Source organism: Vipera ursinii (genome assembly GCF_947247035.1).
Source record: "Vipera ursinii genome assembly, chromosome: 4".
In the NCBI taxonomy this organism is placed as follows: domain Eukaryota; kingdom Metazoa; phylum Chordata; class Lepidosauria; order Squamata; family Viperidae; genus Vipera; species Vipera ursinii.
Genome location: NC_139514.1, coordinates 35,161,277 through 35,178,419, shown reverse-complemented (window position 1 = coordinate 35,178,419; position 17,143 = coordinate 35,161,277). Strand labels below are relative to the sequence as shown.

Sequence of the window (17,143 nt, the reverse complement as noted above, 5' to 3'; positions counted from 1 at the left end):
GGTAGGCAAGGCGGATTGTATGACGTGTGTGAGTTCCGGCACCTTTTTGTTTTTTTACAAAAAAAGCACTGCATCTAGATAACATCAACAGCATGAGTGAGTGTGGGATTTGCTCTCTTTTTATATGTAGTAGTTTGCCCTGCATGTTTTAGTGGGGGTGTGGTTTTGGCCATGATAATTCTTTGATTAGAATAGTATTTTCTGTTTGATTGTGTAATGAAATATCTACATGCAAACAACCAAATTTAGACAGCATCAATTCTCCACAGTTCAATTTGAATTATGTTACATATGAGTTATATATACTCTTTTCTGTTAGGAGTGTTATTTATCTAAAACTAAGACATAAATTAAAATTATGTTAAAGCTAATTTGAAATAATGTAACACCTATTTAACTATATACTTATTTAAAGTTGTTCAAAAGTTAGCCACAGTTACATATTAAAAGATGGAGATTAAATCAAGATTTGATCATGTTGGGAAATAGAATTTGTCACCATTTAGGAAAGTAGAATATTTTGATAAGAAAGCAGAGTTTGTATGTAGAAAATCAGAAGGACTCGGGTACTTTATCAGATAAGGAGACATAAAACAAAATTTAACATCTATATAAAAAAATAACAAGATAGTAAAATGTAGGCAGTAGATTCTATGGTGCCTATATCACACACATATAGTTGAGTAGCATATAGATTTATTTTTATTTTTTTGTATCTTGCCTGAAGAGCATTGAACTGAGTGTTAACTCAAACATTTAATCAGCGTTAAGGCCCTTCTCAGCTTTGATAGTATGATGTGGTTTAAGTATCTCATCAGGCTAAACATACAAGACCAGCTGCTTAGGAAAACATTAGCAGTAGAGATGCCCTTCTTGTCTTTCCCCATCTAGAACTTGTGTTAGAATTCTCTTGGCTTGTTTATACCCCAGAGGAAGGAGAGCCTCCTATGAAAAGCTATAAAAGTACATTTTATCAAGAAGCTATCACTTTCACATGGCACTAAAATTGTCTGTTTATGTCTGGAGGGTCAATCCTGTATAGGGGAAAAAATTAACTTCAGATACTTTGTAAGTAGCTTATGGCAGCTGTAGTAAAAAGGCATTTCTGTCCTGTAAAAAGTTTCAGCTGCTGAGGCTGAAGTTTGGGTCTTCTGAGTTACATAATCCAGAAGCCTGAAACTCAATTCCAAGGCATCTAAGAACTTTGAGTTGTTGCGTTTGTGCCCATTTTATTGCCACTTGTAATTTTGAAGGCAATTAGCAAATAGCAGGGTTGTTTTCTTTTTTTTAATATAATATTTTATTGGTTTTCCAGTTTTAAATTTAAGTATTTAAAAAGCAACGTGGTGGCCGGGTTAAACGATAATTCAATAACAAAATCTTTAGTACAAATCTCAGGTTACATCATCAAATATTTCTTCTCTTTTTTTCCCTTAACATTTACTATCTCATATTCAAGCTAGTACATTTCTAATTATATCAACTCAGTAAAAACACCATTACATTTATCAATACATTTATAGCTTATACATATTTTAATTAATTTTTGTAAAACAATCCATGTCCTGTTGTTAATTTTTATCTAATTTTTAATTTCTCATCAATATTCCAATTAACCTTTAATATCCATAATTTTCAAACTTTGGGTAACCAAGGTTTCCCTTATCTCATTTCATTAGAAAATGTAATATTGAAAATACACATTTTACCTTTTTAAATTTAATATTGTTCTATTTCCTAAAAATTTTCTATTTCCCACCATATTAAATCTTCTACTTAATAATAAAATATCCCCTTTTAATAGATCAAAACCTAGATAGATTGATAGATTGCCTGGGTTAGTCAGTAGTCAATAAATCAAACATATTCCTGATAGTTAATTTTCATTTCTCTTTTAAATCTAATTTTTCAATATTAAACAAATCAAATCCTTGTTTTTCACTAATTTCCAACTATTTTGAATCTAATAACCCAAATTCCCCTTGTCTCAGCATCTCCTTTTAACCCTCTAATTGACAATATAAAGTCCCCTCTAATAAATCAAAACCCCAATTTTGAACCTTATTCTAGTTTTCTTCCTTTGCCAACTAGGCTTCCATATCAATGTCTTTAGATCATCAAATAAATCTCCCTCCATTTTTATATGTGTTATTTGAATCAAAGGAGACCATTTAATTGCCAGTTTTCTGGAAGGACTGGCCCATTTGTATTCATTAAATTGTCACCCTGTGATTCCAGTCTCCCATATTTGCTCTGGTACATCTGTCTTCAATTCAGTGTGTTCTTCTTTCTGAAATTTCTTCTGGTTTGTATACAAAGTCATTTCCATTTTCAATATTGTCACTTTCTTGTCTGGATTATCCATCAGCTGTACTTGTTGGTCAGTTGAGTCCCCTGTCTTAATATTTAGCTGTTCCACTTCTGCTGTCTTCTGCATTGTTGATTCTTTAGTTGCAATCAAAATTTGGCCTTGTGCATCTAAGCTGGTATCTTGGTCTTTTATTTTAGGTCTGATTTTGTCACAAACTGCAAGGATGGTTTCATGTATTGCTTTTAGCATGGAGAAAAATTTTTGCTGGTCTTTGTCCTTCTCTTTCGCGTGTTTGTAAACAGTCTTTCTAGTAGAAGTTGTGTATTAAACAAAAATCAGTAAGTGTTTACATTCACAGTTTAGGTAGGCCAGTTTCACTGCCCAGATGTTCTCTTACAGTTCGATAGTGCCAAGGTCAGGACAGTGATATCTGGGTCTGGGCTGTGAGCCAAGTCTCTTTTTAGGAAATACAAATTGCCATACCAAGCTTCACCACAAGATGTCACTGGCACCATTTAAGGTTTTTTAAATCCCAAATTTTTCTGGGTTCTTTTCCAATTTTATTTCTTTTTTGCAGAACTTCCAGTAAGAATAGGACACTTTAGGGTCCCCAAATTTCAAAGGCATATAAATCCAATTCGATTAAAATTGTTCTTTTTGATGCTTTATTCCCCTGGGTAGTCAGACGCCGCTATTCTTGGAGAGTGGGGTAGAAATTCCCTTCCCCCTCTCCTCACAGGGAGATAGTACTTCAAGAAGCTTTTACAGGAAAGTACTTAGGATAGAGAGAAGATAAAATCTCACCCAGCTTCATCTGTGTTGCTTTCAGTGTGCTTGGTAGTAAGTTTGACTTCGGCTGTCAGCAGCTGAATGACGGCCATATTGCTATGGCTGATCTTTTTCCTGTCAGTTTGAAAAGCTGCCCTGGATCAAGCAGGGGTTCTTTCACGATCAAGCGGAGTCCTCTCCTTGCTCGTCGCCCCTACAGGGCGACTTCCGACCCTTTCCAGGGTCCCCCAGCAGGAGAAAACGAGACACTGGAGACAGAGCTTGCCTCCATGCATCCACCAACGCCGCGATGGCAAAACAGAAGTCAGCAGGGTTGTATTGTTAACTTCATCTGTGCAGTGGGTGGCAACTTGCCTAGGCCAGTCTGAGACAGAATGATTCTACCATCCACGTAAAGTAGCATTGAGATATGTCTGTGTGCTAGCTTTGGTGGAAAAAAATCACAAGCATTCTGACAGACCATGGGAGTTGATGTCAAATTTGAATAGCTTGTATTCTATATTCTGTCCTCCTCTTCTACTTTTAAATAGTTAATTGCCTTATTCTATTCTGGTGTTTGGCTGCAGTATACTTTGAATAACTAACAAACAAATGAAGACTCAAATTGAGCTTGATTTTGGTAACTATGGACTACCCATATAGTTTCCTTGTATACAGAAGTTGTATACTATTATCTTCCTCTGGATGTTTGTAGTTCACCTTCCAGAGTGGCCTACAACTCTTGAACTTCCTCTTTCTTCACTAGAGAACTGAAAAGGTCCAGCAAGATCCCACCCCACTGTAGGGGAAGGAGACAAGAGGTCAGCTGTAACTGGCTAGATGCTACCAATTGCTATAACATTCTTCTTCTGATTGTTACTACTAAAAGATTTATTTAACATACTTGGGAGTAAACATCTCATTCACTTGTATTTCTCTATTATATTCTTGCAAAAAAAACCCAGTTTTCATTACATATAGCATAATATTGCTATGCTGGGTCCATACAACTTTCTAAAATTCTGCTTTTAAATATTCTTTATTACTTATGACTCATCTGTCTTGACTGTTTGGTTTGTCAAAAATACTGTACAGTCTGTCTCTAATGAAGACAAAGTCCCTAAACAGTTACACTGGTATAATTTGCACGTGCTTAAAAGAATTAACCATTGTCAGTTAATTATGTTACTGCATATTAGCATTTAAAGATACTATTTTACAGTCACTTTGGAGACTGATGTTAAGTAGCAATATGGAAAAGAAAACAATTGGCTTCCAGAAAATAATGCAAAACAAACATTTTAGAATAACTTAAGAATCATTTGCATCATAAAATGCATAATAACCAGAGATTAAAATAAATTTTGTTTGCATTCACAGAGTCCATTTGAAATGTAAATGTGGTAGTAAATCTTTGTTGTTTTTCTACATATAGTACCCCCAGGAAACCTTCAAGAAAGACTTTACATGAAATTAGGAAGAAAATACTTTTTCCTTAAAATACTTCTTAATAGCTAATGGTCTAGAAGCAAAAAGTTACTTGCAAAGTGGAGTGGGGACACATGTTTGTAAAATAGCAAATATCTCACTTCTTACTTGTTTTATTAAATGGGGGCAAACAGTTGTTTCTAACCTATAATAGTTTCCAAGAAAGTAGATAAGGAAATATATAGTTATTCCTCCAATGCAAAAATTAAAGCATGTGAATAATAAAAAGAAAAATCAAGGTGTGAGTAATACATTTTAAGTTGAAGTTAATTATTTAGGACTTGCATGCTACTTCTTTATAACCAAAGTGTTTCACTGCAGATCATATCATCTGATAGTGAAACTGAAGATCTGCCCAAGAATGAATTGTTTGCAGGATGCTTTTTAATGCCAAAAGGTAATGTTGATGTTAAACTCTTAACTTGTATGTGGATTAAAGTTAACAATCTTACCTTCAGATGTCATTTTATATCTTAAATGCACTAAAGGGGGCAAGGGGTCATTGGATGAAGTTATTGCAGAAGTTGGGAATTTTTATTTTTTTGTTTCATTGCTAATACCTTCTCTCTGAGTAAAAGGTAAAAACAATTGAAGTACTAGGATACTGTATAATCACAACATCAAAATGGTCATTAGAAGGTGTTTACTGAATAAACTGCAGAGAACTCTTTATGCCTGTATTGTAGATGGCAACCATAATAACAGTATATGTGGTATAATGCACTGCATTTAAAAATAGTATTGTTGTATGATATTAAAGGAAGAAGGAAAAGTTTTTGTTGCTGTCTAATAATACTGAGTGATCAGGAATGAAAGACATCTCTAAAAGATTTCTAGTAATCTCTGCCCTGCAGCAATTACACAACATTGTGTGTTATTTAACGGGGTTTGGGGTTTTTTTGCACACTCTGTAATTGTATTATGGAACATCCTTCAAAAGGTGAACTTCCACATGAGAGTTTACATGTCCTAAATAACTGGAAATCATAATGAAGCTCATGTTGGTCAAGCCATGACCAAGTTCAAATTATTGTACAATTTATTAGCTAATATAACCAATTAACACGTAACTACATTTTCCACTCATTTTTTCAAAACCCCAACTTTCAGGAAGTTCTCCAGTTTTCTTATCCTGGCCATCTGGTTAAATCCATGTTTAATAACTTTGTTTATTATTATCTTAAATGTTTAAACCACATGAAGTAAAACAGGAACAGTCTGAAGAAACAGCAGATAATTTCCTTGGTCTAAACAAGGATGGAAAATCTGAAAAAAGGTATATGCTATCAGCAAACTCAAAAAGGTGAGTGAATTGGAACACTTGGTAGACAAATTCTGGATTTCTTCTATTAGCACTGTTTAGTGTTAGCCTAGGATTCAGGAGAATCGATCAAATCTAACTCAGCCACAGAACTGTGCTACATGGGCTTTCACTGGTTACTTAGCCCAATCTACTACATAGAGAGAATTGTTTGGGAAAAAAATAGAATGGAATGCAGTGTATGTAATTTCAAAATGCTAGAGGAAAGGCAGGATATGAAATTAATAAGTGAAATACACTATAAAAGTGAAATACACTATAACATTGCAATAGTTTTAATGACGAGGACTGAACAAAGTCAAAGTATTGTTTTAATTGCATATAATTAATTTGCATATAATAAATAATTTGCTTAACTTTGGTAAATACAAAAGTATATACATGTAATATTAGAAAAGCATCATGCTAGTAAATATTCATTCTGTTCAATCAGAGGTAAACATCCTTTGAAATATAAGGACTTAAGCAGAATTTTTCCATTATGTTATTTCTGATTGTACAAAGCAAATGCCACTGCAAAGAAAAATTATGATTACTTATTAATTAGAATTTTGATTAATTTTAAAAATTATATATAAGCATATAATAAAACAGTATATGATTAATATTAAATTATTTTTAAAACTGTTGATGCTCTGTGTTGATGAATGTTAATTCTCAGTACAGCTAAAGCCAATGTCAGTTTTATTTGTTGAAAGCATGTCTTACCATGCATGTTTATAAAGCAATTTCTTTGGAAGTCATGCATGAATGCTAACTGCTCACATATCCTCAGAATAAGTTTGCTGTATACATTTGAGCATGTCTTCCTCCTGAAAAAAACAGTAGGACCTAAACATTTGAAAAGTTCTATTCTGCCTCCCCTCGTTTTATAGAGGACTAAACTTATGGGATTTACAGGTGAAACTCGAAAAATTAGAATATCGTGCAAAAGTTCATTTATTTCAGTAATGCAACTTAAAAGGGGAAACTAATATATGAGATAGACTCATTACATGCAAAGCAAGATAGTTCAATTGTCATAATTGTGATGATTATGGTGTACAGCTCATGAAAATCCCAAATCCACAATCTCAGAAAATTAGAATATTACATACAATCAATAAAATGAGTGTACATAGAACAGTATCGGACCTCTGAAAAGTATAAGCATGCATATGTACTCAGTACTTGGTTTGGACCCCTTTTTCAGCAATTACTGCCTCAATGCGGCGTGGCATGGAAGCTATCAGCCTGTGGCACTGCTGAGGTGTTATGGAAGACCAGGATGCTTTAATAGCAGCCTTCAGCTCTTCTGCATTGTTCGGTCTCATGTCTCTCATCTTTCTCTTGGCAATGCCCCATAGATTCTCTATGGGGTTCAGGTCAGGCGAGTTTGCTGGCCAATCAAGCACAGTAATCCCACGGTCATTGAACCAGGTTTTGGTGCTTTTGGCAGTGTGGGCAGGTGCCAAGTCCTGCTGGAAAATGAAGTCAGCATCCCCATAAAGCTCGTCTGCGGAAGGAAGCATGTAGTGCTCCAAAATCTCCTGGTAGACGGCTGTGTTGACCCTGGACTTAATGAAGCACAGTGGACCAACACCAGCAGATGACATGGTTCCCCAAATCAACACAGACTGTGGAAACTTCACACTGGTCTTCAAGCGTCTTGCAGTGTGTGCCTCTCCATTCTTCCTCCAGACTCTGGGTCCTTGGTTTCCAAATGAGATGCAAAAGTTGCTCTCATCAGAAAAGAGGACTTTGGACCACTGAACAACAGACCAGGCCTGTTTTTCTTTAGCCCAGGTAAGACACTTCTGACGTTTGTTGTTCAGGAGCAGCTTGACAAGAGGAATACGACATTTGAAGCCCATGTCCAGGATCCGTCTGTGTGTGGTGGCTCTTGATGCACTGACTCCAGCATCAGTCCACTCCCTGTGAAAGTCCCCAACACTTTTGAATGGTCTTTTCCTGACAATCCTCTTCAGGCTGCGGTTATCCCTGCTGCTTGTGCACCTTTTTCTTCCACACTTTTCCCTTCCACATAACTTTCTATTAATATGCTTTGATACAGCACTTTGGGAACATCCAACTTCTTTTGCAATTACCGTTTGAGGCTTTCCCTCCTTAAGGAGGCTGTCAATGATGGTTTTTTGCACAAATGTCAGTTCAGCAGTCTTCCCCATGATTGTGATTCCTACTGAACCAGACTGAGAGACCATTTAAAGGCTCAGGAACCCTTTGCAGGTGCTATGGCTTAATTAGCTGATTAGAGTGGGACACTTTTGAGCCTAGAATATTGCACCTTTTTACAATATTCTAATTTACTGAGATTGTGGATTTGGGGTTTTCATGAGCTGTAAGCCATAATCATCACAATTACGACAAATCAAGTCTTGAACTATCTTGCTTTACTTGTAATGAGTCTATCTCATTTATGAGTTTCCCCTTTTAAGTTGCATTACTGAAATAAATGAACTTTTGCATGATATTCTAATTTTTTGAGTTTCACCTGTACTTAACATCCTATAGACAAGAAATATTGTGTATTGAAAATGTAAGAAAACAGAAAATTATCTGAATTTGTAACTTGCACTTGCAAAGGCCTCTGAGAAATCTTGAGCAGGCAACACAAATGCCAACCCAAGTGAGCTAATGATCTGACAGGGTCATTCTAAGATCTAGTATCGTAGTGATATAGCAACTTAAGCCCAATCAGATTATTTGTTCATTTGGCTTAGCAATCATTGAATAACAGGTGTCTAAACTAGAATATTGAATAAAGATGATTTAAAAGTGCACAATCTGATCCTTTTAATTTAACGTTGTGCTTTCAATGTGGTTCTATCTGCTTACATTGGGTATAATGTAAAATTTGTAATAATGCCTATGGTATTTCTATTTAGTGGATCCATAGCAGTTACAAAAGAAGACAAAGATCAAGTCTGTATTGTGGGAGAGAAGTTAGTAGCAGTTTCTTCACACATAACTGAAAATTCACAGAACATAAATAAAACCAAGATGATTCAGACATTAACATCTCGTATCAAGTGAGTGGTCCTAAAGACTCAAGTTTATAAAGTACATAAAGGAATGTAAATATACTTTAGTCAGTGTGTGTCCTTGTAGACAGTGCAAAGTCATATTTTTAGGCTGAATTTCACACCAGTAAGATGGCCATTTAATTATAGTTGCATTCTGTGAAATCAGTGCTAAAGATACCTTATATAAAATTCTCCAGGGACTGTTTCAGTAAGAGCCACAATTAAAATTAGGGTGGGGGTAGCTATTATACTTTTTTGTTTTACTAAGTAGGTAATCAAAAGAATTTACATTTTCAGACAGACATGATAATTTGAACAGCACATTTTTGAAAAAGTACAATTGTACTTTTTTGTTAAAATCTGTTGTATTACCCACTCTATTTTGGACATGGGGAATTGCTGCATTATGATACAATCATTCACAATGCCGTATAAAGAGCTTATTCATTTTTCTCCTAGAAGAAAAATCCTCCTGAGCTGCTAATTGGTCCCAGAGGTGCTAATTACTACATGGAACTCCTTTGGGATAGAAACAGAAACTCAGGAATACCTTTTTTGTTTTACTCCTCTAAGTGAGAAAACAAATTGGTTAAATGGATTTTAAAAGCAATTCATTATTTTTTTAATATGTTAGTTTACAGAAGTGTAGTTTTAAGGACTGGAATGTTGTAAAAACAGCAATAATTTCAGTTGAACACAGAAATGCCTAAACTGTCTGGTAAAATATATAATGGCTGTGTATCAACCTGGTTTCAGTAAAGGGTCTTGTGTCTTTAACGATAACAGATGTACATATTATCACCATTTGTGGATGTTTCTATTTTATCAGTTGCATAAAATATACTCTCATAAGTTTGAATATATGGTATTAAGTCTGGATTTTGAGTCTCTAGGAATACCATTCCTACTAATAGTAAGAGCAAAGCATTGTATGTACATCCTCCCCTTTAAAATGTCCATGAGAAGGTTTTCTCCTTCATGAAGTTTCTAGAACCATGTAATGACTGGCATGTATGGCTGCTTATTTTGCTGCAATGTTTCATTTTCTTTTCAGGGAAATATTGCTCTATTTTTTACCTGAACGTGATAAATCAAGAGAACATATTACATCTATGTGCCCAGAAGATGTTTTATCTATGTTCAATGTGAGTGAACATTTAAAATATATTAAAATAAATGTGTCAACGTATACATACCAATATACTAGTATTCTTACTGAACATCATTTATTTAGCAATCATTCAAAGTTATGCTGATGCTGAATAAAGGGACTTACACTCTTCATTTTTTTCTCATTGGAATTATTTGTAATTATGCTTTTAATTTGCCCTTTTTTAGGAATTTCCACCTATCTTGAGTTTATTTTCTCATTAGTTGCTTTTACTAGTATTACATGGTCATTTCCACTTCTTCAGTTAGGTTTTCCATGCTAGTGAGTATCTTGTGAAGGATACTTGATATCTTATGCCTTCCTCAACCCTTCGAAGTTGTCAGCAAGACCAGTGAGGGAAACACGAGTTCACTAATAAGCCTGTTTCAGACAGGGCAAGCTGAAGACTCAGAGACCTGATGCAGACTGGATTGCAGCTATAACCCCATTTTTCTTTGAAGATACATCATTTGCTATTGGAAGACATCATATATATATTAGGCAGCTAAAAGTAGACATCAGCAACAGTTTATTTGTCCTCATTTTTATCTAGATGTTGTTTACAGCACTGCCTCATTCATTCATTCTGGGTTTCTTAACATAATAAATACTTTTAGTATATATAATCTAAGACCTTCTCTTCTATTGCTTCTATTTCTTTCAAGCAAATGTCCTTCAGCTGCTGTTTTTCACTGATATCGCACAAAGTTTCTATTATACCTGGAAAATCATATTCATCTTCTTATATTAAGAGTTCAAACTCATCTTGTTCTGTATTCTGAGAGTTAATGTATAGCCAACAAATGCCCTGAACCTTATGTCCCAATTTTCTTTCTTATTTTTAATTGAATGTTTAAATGGGCACTATTTCCAATTCCACTTTTTCATCTAGTCCATGAGTCATAAAAGAGCCGAGGTTGCCTACCCCTGGTGTAGCACTTAAATCTTCTTATTTCAAGGTTTTCATCTCCAATCCATGAAGATTAAATTTAAAGCTCTTCTAACCCTAACCAAACTCAATATGCTTTCCCCAAGTACATTTTTGCCTTTTCTTCCTTTTTTCTGAGGGGGGTTAAATCTATCTCCTGCTAACACTTACCAGGAAACTCAGACATTTATCTCAGAAACAGACTCTCCAATTGGCATCATGTACATAGCCAGTCATTCATTTAAATCCCTCCTAGCCCTAATCAGCAACAACTTTTATTGATTAGCCCTTGGGCCATATCAAAGTACAAAGTTCCAGCAACAAACCGTCACCAAAACTAGATAAAAGCAATCCGAAGTGGAATTTGATAAAATACAATTTAAAATGGAATTAAAATACAATTTAAGTTAAAATAGTAATAAAATGCAAATTTAAGATATAGTTAAAATATGGAAACATATTTCGGAGTCGCCCTTACAATCTACCCCAATCAGTCCCACATATGCAGATCTTAACTGGATCATTTTGTTCAAATACTGTGCTACGTTGGATGTTATTTTCAAGTTCTGGCCGGACATAAGGTAAGTTATTTTGATATGGGGATCCCAATGGGTCATTCGTTTGGTATATAGACCAAGATACCTGTCTCTCACCCTCTTATACCAACAACAGTCAAATAGGATGTGAGCCAGGTCCTCTACCTCTGCCGCTCCGCAAATGCAGAGACGCTCATTGTACGGTATAGCATGAAATCTCCCATATCTGACCATTGTGTCAAGCTGTTCAAATCTTGCTCTCATAAATATCTCTCTAAGATGTTTTGGGAGTTGTGACTTCAAATAACTGTCCACTTGAAAAGTACATTTGTATTTACTCAGCCATTTCAAGTTACCCACCTTACTAAGGATAGCTATATCAGTTTGTGCTTCTATATCCTAATCAAATTTACTGTACTTGAAACTTTCTCGTTTCAGCTTCAAATTCCCTATCACAACTCCTTTATGTAGATATTCATTGTCCTGTTTTGCTTCTATTCCTGCTTCTGAAAACTCAGAGCCTAAGAGAACCTGAAAACTGTTTCTGAATTCTAGTAGTGCAGAAGATCATCTGTATCTCTTGCTTCCAATTGTTACCATTATCCTCTGGGCTTCCTGATTTATATTACTTGGCTCCTTTCTTTCACTATGAGTTTATGTTCTAATACCTCCTTTGTCTGAACTAATCATTCTCTCATTAGGTAGTCTCTGTTTTCTCATTAGGTTAGCTACACTCAAAGCATACCCCCCTCCGCTACTCCATCCTTTCAAATATTCTTCAAGAACTGTTGCCAAGTTTGTAGATTCTGCAAATATATGCCAGGTTCTTAGACAGAAGAACAAACTTTCTAGAGATATTGCATGTCACAATTGCAAATTTCTTCATCTTCATTTTTGTTTCTAAAGGCACCAACATCAGAAAGGGTTTTAGTTCTTCCTTTCTTAGGCCTTCTAATATAGACTCTTATCTTAGAAGGAAAATTACTTAGGGAGTCCTCCTTAAACTGCCTTGCAAATTTCCACTGGCAAACTTCTTGTAGCTAAAGTGAGTATAAATAGTTTCATACAGAATTTTATTTTCCATAATTTGTTTTCTCAACATAGGGGATGAAATTGAGCAATGAATCATGCTCAACTATTTTGTTTGTAAAAATGTATATGTGACAAATTCACTATACTCAGTATGGGTTACAATATAAAACTATTACAAAGTGTAAAGACATAATATAAATAATTAAAACAAGATAATTTATTTTATTGTAATTTTCAAATTTTTATAACTCTCCTTGTGTATTTATTACAATTTATTATTTTTAAATCAGTAAATGCAAATCTTAGTTACATAGCCATTGAAAATCCATGTTGCTTGCTTTTTACGAAAATTCTGATCTCTCTTTTTGAAATAACAACCAGATATTGGTTTTACATTTAAAAAGTGGACAAGGTGTCTTAGGACACCACCATGCATAGGATCTTCTTCACAATGCAAATTGCAGGTTGGAGATATGATCTCAGATTTGCACTGAGGTGTGTGTAACTTTACTATTTTAAGGCCATTTTTATTTCATTTATTATTTTCATTATTTCTGTTCCATTTTTGTCTATGGAGGCCTTTAAAGCATTTTTAGATCTTTCTTCTTTTGTTTGTTGTGTTTTGGTGACTTTGAACAAGTTTTGATTCCTGGTGACTACATAGACAACTCCATGCAATTTTCTTGAAAATACTTTTAGAAGTGATTTACCATTACTAGAGATGCCACAAGTTAATTATCTGTCTTTTGTAGATATTACAGGATAAGAACTTGGGCTTCCCAGTTCCTAGTCTACTACCTTAATCATTAAACCAAACTGTCTATATTAGGTCTAATATGAATGTAATTCTTTTTGAAATATTCTACTTTTGAAAGGCAAAACTATGATTAAAGTCATTGTAGTTTGATTTATTTATATGATTAAGCTATGCGATAACATTTCCTATGTACTTCCTTTTGTTTTTTTATTTTTGTAAAAATAGTTAAAAAGACATTGGGATCACAATAAGACTGTCATTTTATCCATCGATCAGGTAAAACATAAAAATGTAATGAATATTTTCTGAACTGATTTTTCATCATTGGTAATAGATTCTTGAAAAAAAATAACAGTGAGATGCAATTCATGAGATTGCACCGCTTCATAGTATGCTTAATTAATACATGTAAAACTATTATTCAGCTGCTAGCTTTGTAACTTTATATTTGTTACAAATTCTGTTGGAATTATGTGCAACTCTTAAGTCTCTTAGTCTTGCCATTGAAAACCATCTTCTTGTGTTTATACTGATCCTTGTTTTGTGAATACAGATATTTTTCTAATCTAAAATAAAAGTTATCTGTATTCTCTTTATATACTTAAATTCAGGAGCAGAGCCCGAAGGGCTAGCTTTAAAATATAGCCAGGGTAATTATGCTATAAATCAAATCTCCAGATTCAGTAGCAAAAAAAATTTTTGAGACATTGGGGCAAACAGCAGAACAAAGACTAGTATTTCACTCAAACCTAATCATGTTAAGCAGGGATGCACATTTTATAGGCTTTTGAATAATGTTGGGTAAGGTCTAGGTTAAGGACAAAAATTAAATTCAATTTATTTGTATTAACCTTTAAATTGAATCAAAAGTAGATATAGCTAATATGATAGGTTTTGAATATTTTTTCTCTTCACTTTGGGAAATACTAATTTAATAAGAACTCTTGGAACCACACAAGACATTTGGGGATTCTTTATCTTTGATGTAAGGGCATTAGCCTTAGAGTTTATAACCGCCTATTATCACTTAAAAGTGGAGCTGAAATCTGCATTTTCACTGCATTATTCACAGTTTTAAGCTTATTTCCTAACCTCGCTACTTGAGAATTCTTAGCTGTATGACCAATCTATAATTCCTTCCAGTGGCCAGTTTCATAGTTGAAATATGTATATTGTTTTGTGGAGGAGGGAGGGAATTGCAAGTTTTTAGTGTCTTGGATATTGTGCTATAGAAAATGTCAGAGAGCCTCTTCCATAGAGAGGTTGAGCAACTGTTTAAAAGGAGGAGGATGGTTTCCTTAATAGATGGAAGAAAGTTGCACAGGGAATGTAAAACTTTGCTTAAAATTTGTAGTAATTTGCAAACATTTAAGCATATATTTCAGTATTTCTCACAGTATGAAAGACAACTTTCCAAAAAACTCCAGCTTCAAGAAGAACAATGCTTTCAAAAAGTCTGTGTCATTAAAAGACAAATTTATCTACACAAAGAGCAAGTAAAAGCAACCCAAAAAAAGCTTGAACATCTTCGTAGAAAAATAGCCCTATTGCTATCAAAAATGAATCCTGTAAGTGCTATTATTCAATTGCAATATTAGATGCAATTAGATGACTTCTATTTCTGTAAAAGTTATATTTCAGTATTATCATTCTATGTCACATAAAATATGGTTTGTTTCAATATTTCCAACAGAGCTGTAATCCAAATGAGGTTCATTAGGAAGCCAAGGAAATAATTTTTAAAAAGGTTTATGGGCTATTATGCTTTTAGAATGATAAGCAATGGAAAATGAAAATATTAAAGTTGCCGTTTGTTTGGCAAGCTCTGTTTCCATTGACATATTAAAGTAAGAAGGAATATATTTTCCCTGATCAGTAGGATACTTTCATTTAATGAGATATAAATTAAAACTTAAATAATTAACCAAATTTTATTATGGGCAGACACTTCTAATGTCCATCTTTATGTATTGATACATAGAATGATATTTAAAACACTAGACAAGCTGGTCCTTACTTACAAATAGTTGTTTTTATATAACTCTGTAACAAAATAAAATGGAATCCTAGATTATTCAGTTATTTTAACTTGAATATTACTATTGATTTTATTAGAATTTTCAGTACAGGTGATTCAGATAAGTTTGCTCTAAAGCTGCATCAGAATTTCACAGAAATAACAGATATTAAACAATAAATTATTGTTTTAATATATTATTTGAAAAAATAAAATAATAGTAATAAGATAAGGTATAAAATTATATAATTTCCAATATAAATTATATACAACACATTCACACACAAAGGTCTTAACATACAGGTCTCCAAATATAGGCCAAAATACCCAAAAGCCATTCAGAAAAGGAAATAATGATTTGCAAAACAGGAGGGAAGCTGAGAATGAAAATATTTTCCTTGGCTGCTCTTTTTCTGATGGAGTTTAGCCTTATTTACACTTTTAAGTCTGAATAAAATATGAAATCAGTTATAAGAATGATTGTGCTGTCCCACTCTGTAAGTTCTGTCTATATAGTTGGAACAACTGATAAAGCTATCCCCTATTACAATGAAAATTCACATCCATATGAATGTTCATATCTTCCTGTGCAGCTTTACAAGATTGGGATAGAACACAGAAGTATCAAAGTTTGGGAGTAGGGCAAGCATACATTATGCATAATCAAATGTCTGAATAAAAGTTATCTTTTCCAGTGATTTTTTTTTTCTATTTAAATTTCCCATTCTAAGAAAACCATTGCATACGATAGTTGCCTGTGATACATAGTTTTTAGCCAAAGGGGCTATTTAGGTTAATTCTATCTGGAGCTGTTACTATAACATACTATGCATTTTTTGCTGTCTGTTGTTTCAGCATCTAGTTATAAATAATCTGGAACACGTCGATACCATCGTGGAAGAATGTCTAAACCAAGAAATCCCTTGGTTCCTGTAAATACTAATCACTGATAAGTGAATCTACATTGTTGGATAAAGAAAACGGGAGTGTATTTAACACTTTGTAACGTATAATAAGATACATATGTAGATAACAGAAGGTAAACAATCTACAGTTATTGTGCAGAAGTCTTCCATGTTATAGTGTAAACAAAGTTCTAAATTGCACTTTTATGATTTACCTGTTATATTTTGAAATTATTGGAACCAGTCCATGAAGAGTATTTACACTGAAGTCTATGGGTGACATTTAGCAAGAAAATATTTGCTAAATGATTTGTATTCTATAGTCTATAGTCTTTTGAATATTCTTTTGGAATTATTGCAGAAATTATTAAAATAGTTTTTGTTTACTTTTATTGCTTTGAAATAACCCCATAAACATTATAGAACATGTTGTATGAAAATTAAAGTTTTTTATGGCAAGTTATTAAAATTTACCACAACTCATAAATAAAGCTAATTTACAGCTTGATCGACTACTCTTATTGACTGAAGTAATTGATATGAACTTATTAATGGAAACATTTAATAGAGTTAAGCTTAATAGAGTTTAAGTATTACTTGCAGGATATTTCTCTTCCTTCCAATCATTTCAAGTATCCAAGCTATACTTTTTTTTCCTGCTTTCTTTCTGGAAGCCTGAAATAATCATCTGTAGCTGATTTTTTTAATTCTGTTTCAGTTTTTCTATCTATTGCATGTTTTTCTCTCCATTTCATTTTCTTTGCCATAATCCTATTCTCTTTCTGAAATCACTAATTACTTTCTCTGTGTGGCTTCTAGACTTCCAGATATCTAGGCTGGTTGGTGAAGCCTTAACTATTGATCAGCTACAATGAAAACATTTCTAAATTTATGGCTCATAGATAAG

At 33.7% G+C, this 17,143-nt stretch overlaps 1 protein-coding gene across 5 annotated transcripts in view; it reads left to right on the top strand.

The window, feature by feature from the left end:
* MORC1 (MORC family CW-type zinc finger 1) overlaps window positions 1–16,738 on the top strand; it is an 81,082-nt gene extending 64,344 nt beyond the window's left edge. For all 5 annotated transcript variants that reach the window (XM_083362631.1, XM_083362630.1, XM_083362628.1 and 2 more), the window contains 7 exons: window positions 4,889–4,964; window positions 5,771–5,870; window positions 8,774–8,917; window positions 9,966–10,056; window positions 13,540–13,590; window positions 14,700–14,882; window positions 16,187–16,738. In XM_083362631.1, coding sequence (XP_083218757.1) covers window positions 4,889–4,964; window positions 5,771–5,870; window positions 8,774–8,917; window positions 9,966–10,056; window positions 13,540–13,590; window positions 14,700–14,882; window positions 16,187–16,267 — 726 coding nt within the window. In that variant the 3' untranslated portion in view covers window positions 16,268–16,738. The remainder of the gene's footprint in view (window positions 1–4,888; window positions 4,965–5,770; window positions 5,871–8,773; window positions 8,918–9,965; window positions 10,057–13,539; window positions 13,591–14,699; window positions 14,883–16,186) is intronic.
* Window positions 16,739–17,143: the final 405 nt, after the last annotated feature.